Here is a 4,701-nt window from a genome sequence, read left to right on the forward strand (position 1 = left end):
ACCCAAAGTGTACTTGGTCTAAGATGGGCTAAACAATGGGTCATAACCCAACCCGCCCAACTTGACCCATGTTTTAGAACCATGCTCATCTTTCATAAACAAAGTCTTTTACCTTTTTATACACATATGTATAAAAGGTAAATAAATACTATTAATATTTTGAGAATCAAAATATATTTTCTTAAATAACAAATTAGTATTTAAAATGTGTAAGTTGAAAAATATTTTGCGGGTAAGGTGGGAGGGTTCGGTTGAAGATAAGATGGGTTGAGATCCCTTTGTTTTGGAAATGCGGGGGTTGGGGGGGGGGGGTGCAGAAAAAAATGTTCAAACTATTTTGTGCAACCAAACAATGGAAAATGAAAAATATTTTCCGGAAAATATTTTCCGTCATACCAAACACACTCTAAAACTTAAATACCTTGATTCTCATTTTTAAACTTAGATACAAAAACTAATGATGTGGCAACTAAGTAAATTTATAGATAAGTTGGGTTGAAATCCCTTTATTTTGGGGTGAGCTTCATGGGTTGTATTTGGGCTATTTCATGGGTCAGAATGGACTATAAAAATTAATGTGTTAACTTGGGCTCAGCCCAAATAAACCCATGAGCTAAAATGTTTGTAGTCCAACCCATTAATTTCTGGACGGGTTGGACTGGTTTGATGGGTTTGGGCTCAAATTGCCATCCCTAAAATCATCAGGCAGTTCTTAATCTTAATAAAAGACAGAAATTTTGAGAATGCAGATAGAACCGAGTGTTTTGCCTGGAAAAATGAAAATCATAGATACAGCTCACATTTAAGATTACAGAATCTAGCAAGAACAAATCCTGGATAACACAGATTCTTGAATAACAGGACTGCAATCATTTATGTGGAAATGTATAATCATTTATTTACAAGAATAACTTTTCGCTACAATTGTTAGGAGATATGAATTCCCTTCATAAATTAAGAATTCTCAAAGAGAAGGAAAAAAGAATGATTTATGTGTTGTGTAAATATAATTAAAAGATGCATGCTGCTATGGTGTTCAAGTTTCACTAAATTAAGTGCTTAACTTTCCACAACAAATTCTTCTTACAAAAGAATATGCCAAAAATAACAAATGAATCCATAATGTTAAGAAATTAACAGGACAGAAAGAGGGGAGGGCCTTAACTGTAATGGTGAACATTATCACCATTCTTGATGGATTTCTCCATTCAAAATATGTAGCGCGCTTTCAGGACATTTGCTCCACCAAAAATTGCTCTTCTTTTTGAGGTTGTATTTGGAGTTCAAAGTTCGGAGGAGAGGCAATATCGCCATCATCTCTCTAGAACTTAGCTTCCCCAGCTAATTTTCCAATTTAGATATCGCGCCAAGGCCAGGCTCAGTGTACTGTCTTCCGATTTGACAGTTCAGCTGAAATAAATATATCCCTATGAAGCCTATCCATATTCGACTAGTCAACCTGTTCACCGATCAAGTCTAGCCCGACAAGCAGGAATGATATCCCTTGAAACAACAAGAAGTAAAAGTGGATTCCTTGAGCTGATAGGAGGCTCCTCACTGAAGCTGTCAACAGCAAGAAAGCCAAGGCCAATTCTTTTGTGTATATTCTGTTGTGCTTCTTCTTCTTCTTCCTCGAGGACTTGCGTTCTTTCTTCTTGATTTCCTCCTTCAAGTCCCCCAAATTAGGCTCCGAAATACCTCTTTGATGTTTTGGTTTTTCCTCAACCAACAAGGAAAGGTCACCCTCGGAAGAACGTCCTGATTTCTTGGTTACAACCCATTCGTACGCGCTTCCAAGCTGGAAAAGCCCTGAGATCATTGCATTGAACTTGGTCACGGACATAGTGTTTTCGAAGAGAAGGTATGGCACAACGAAAGGGAAAGATTTAGGGGCTGGAAGTATATTGAGAAACGACATGGTGGCAGGAATGTAACAGACAACCCATGTCGGGAGTGTAGCCTCGGGAATGAACATGGTCATGGGGAGGATTATACAAAATAAGGTGAAAGAATAAAATGGCAGTATCAGCTTCCTTAGAAGGAAGAAAAGAAATATCAAGTTTCCCTTCTTCCAAATGCTTATCTGCATAAACAAAATTAAAAACATAATATGGTCAGACAATGTGCTAATTATCGTACATAGATAGATATTCTTCAAGTGCAATGAAACCAAGTATATACATTTGATTCAATGATGGCAGGCAAACAAAGACGGAATAACTGCATTGGCCCCGAATGCCATCTATGTTGTTGCTTCCGATATGCTTCATATGATTCTGGTAATTCACAGTGGCACTGAAAATCCAAGAAAGTCTTTCAGATTCAAACGAAACAGATACTTGCTAGAAGTAATAAGTGACCAAATATCGGTGAACAAAGTGTCTTGAAATGAAATACCTCTACATCATTGAGAAAGATGAATTTCCACCCGTGGAGATGTGCCCGAACAGCAATGTCCATATCCTCAACTGTTGTCCTCTCCAACCAACCACCAGAACCTTCTAATGCCTTAATCCTCCATACTCCAGCAGTACCGTTAAATCCAAAGAAATTTAGAAAAATCCCATTCACCTGTTGTTCCACTTCAAAATGAAAGGCCAAATTAATAAGCTGCAGTCTTGTTAGAAGATTTTCCTCCTTGTTCACAAAGGACCACCTTGCTTGAACCAACCCTAGGTCCTCATTATCCTACAATTCAATGTCAAAGGAGACAATTAATAAAACAAACTACATGATCATATTTTACACATAAATAATGCATCAACAAATCATACATACTGTACACACAATGTGATTCTATACAGGAAATGAAGAACATCACATGGAGAGAATCAAGCTTGGAGCTGGAGGGTATTGAATACCTTAAAATAAGGAACAGTTCTCTTAAGAAAATCAGGTGATGGCTGAAAATCTGCATCGAAAATGGTAACAAATTCATAGTCTTTGACATAGCTGCAATTCATGGCTGACTTAAGATTGCCAGCTTTGTAACCTTCTCTAATCACCCTATGACGATATACAATGTTTGCACCATCCTTCTGCCATTTATGCACCTCCTCTTTGATCAACGTCTGAGTCATGGAATCGTCAGAATCATCAAGAATTTGAATCAACAGTTTGGATTTAGGCCACTCCAAACTGCACACAGCTGCAATGGATTGCTGATAAACCTGATACCAATTGCCACCAACACTCAATTTCCAGACCAACAATAAAAACAAAATTTGACACGATGACAATAACTCTTCTTCAATCCAAACTAATAAAGGTCGATTATATGAATCCTTAATATCCATTTCATTCTATTTGGACCCTTTTCATTCCAATACTCAATAATTTGACAACATTTGGAAAATTCAAGAAAATATTGAAAAATAGAACAAATTACCTCTTTTTCATTACACATGGGGATTTGAACAAGAACCATGGGATAGTAACCACCACCATTACCAGCCTCAAGATCCACTGGACCCTCTTTCAAAACTGGCCTAATATTCTTTATCTTGATCCAGAAACAACCCAAACACAAGATTAACCTATCCAAACTCTGGATAAGAAAGAGGACAATGCACACATTGGCTAATAATTGAAGAGGGGGAGCAAGATACTCCACCCTAATTAAAACCCACATGGAATAAAGAGAATCAAACACACCCTTCACAGCTAATGGATTAGCCAATGTGTATAAACCCTGAATTTGAAACTCTGAAGCACTAAAGTGCCAACCTTTATAATATGCAGCTATTTCAAAACCTAACAAGATTAAAGATAACCAAAGGAAGACCTTTATACAAATATAAAACCGGCTATTAACGGTGGAAGAATCTGTCCTTCCGGTGGCAATACGGCGGTGGATAACAGAGCCAAGACTGAACAAAGCAGAGGCAATTGAAGTTAAGCAACCTGCTGCTTTGTGTGCCTTGAGAAGAAGAACCCATGTGAGCTGCTTTGCATTCTTGTTTTTCACCTTTTCACCTTTTGTTAACAGAAAATCATCATCTGATGGACTTTGTAACTCAACCATGGACCAGTTATTTGGGTTCTCCATTTTCACCACCACAGGGGTACCCCTTTGAATTTCTTTACCCCACCAGCTAAAGGATTGTGCCATTATTGATGCCTTTTGGTGAAGACCCTTTTGGCAATTTTGGCCTAAAATGTGTTAAAGATTGAAACTTTGGGTTAATTGTAGCTCAAATGTATTAATGAATGAAACCTTTGTGTTGATTTTAGCTCAAAATGTGTAAAGAATGAAACTTTGGGTTGATTGTAGCTCAAAATATGTTAAAGATTGAAACTTTGGGTTGATTCTGGTCCAAAATATGATAATGATTGAAACTTTGGGTTGATTTTAGGACAAATGAATACAATGAAGGTACAAATTCTTGCCCAGCAAATGCTATGATGATACCATTGAAGAGACAGTGCAAATGTAAACGAATGATATTTACGTATAATGAATGTGGATATAGATATTATATATAGAGGGGGGGGGGGGGGCCAGAAGGGACAAAACTCAAAAAGAATGGAGAGGCTATGATTTGGCAAGAAAGTACAAAAGAGCGAAAGAGTACTTTGCCTTGGATTACTCACAAATTGTAATAAGGGAGAAAAAGTGTGAGGGAAAAAAATAATAGAATGCTGTTGTTATGGTAACAGCTTATTAACACGTCTTTGATTCTGATTCCAGTCTTGAAAAGA

General features: G+C 37.3%; 1 protein-coding gene across 1 annotated transcript; it reads right to left on the reverse strand.

Moving 5' to 3' along the window:
• Window positions 1-1,041: 1,041 nt before the first annotated feature.
• On the reverse strand, window positions 1,042-4,450 carry LOC107777230 (putative xyloglucan glycosyltransferase 12). Its single transcript, XM_016597213.2, has 5 exons — window positions 3,389-4,450; window positions 2,862-3,170; window positions 2,398-2,688; window positions 2,182-2,295; window positions 1,042-2,083 (listed from the first exon to the last, which is right to left on the reverse strand). Exons 1-5 carry the CDS (start codon window positions 4,109-4,111, stop codon window positions 1,451-1,453), a joined length of 2,070 nt encoding a protein of 689 aa, XP_016452699.1. The 5' UTR covers window positions 4,112-4,450; the 3' UTR covers window positions 1,042-1,450.
• Window positions 4,451-4,701: the final 251 nt, after the last annotated feature.

Source organism: Nicotiana tabacum, chromosome 15, assembly GCF_000715075.1.
Source record: "Nicotiana tabacum cultivar K326 chromosome 15, ASM71507v2, whole genome shotgun sequence".
NCBI lineage: Eukaryota > Viridiplantae > Streptophyta > Magnoliopsida > Solanales > Solanaceae > Nicotiana > Nicotiana tabacum.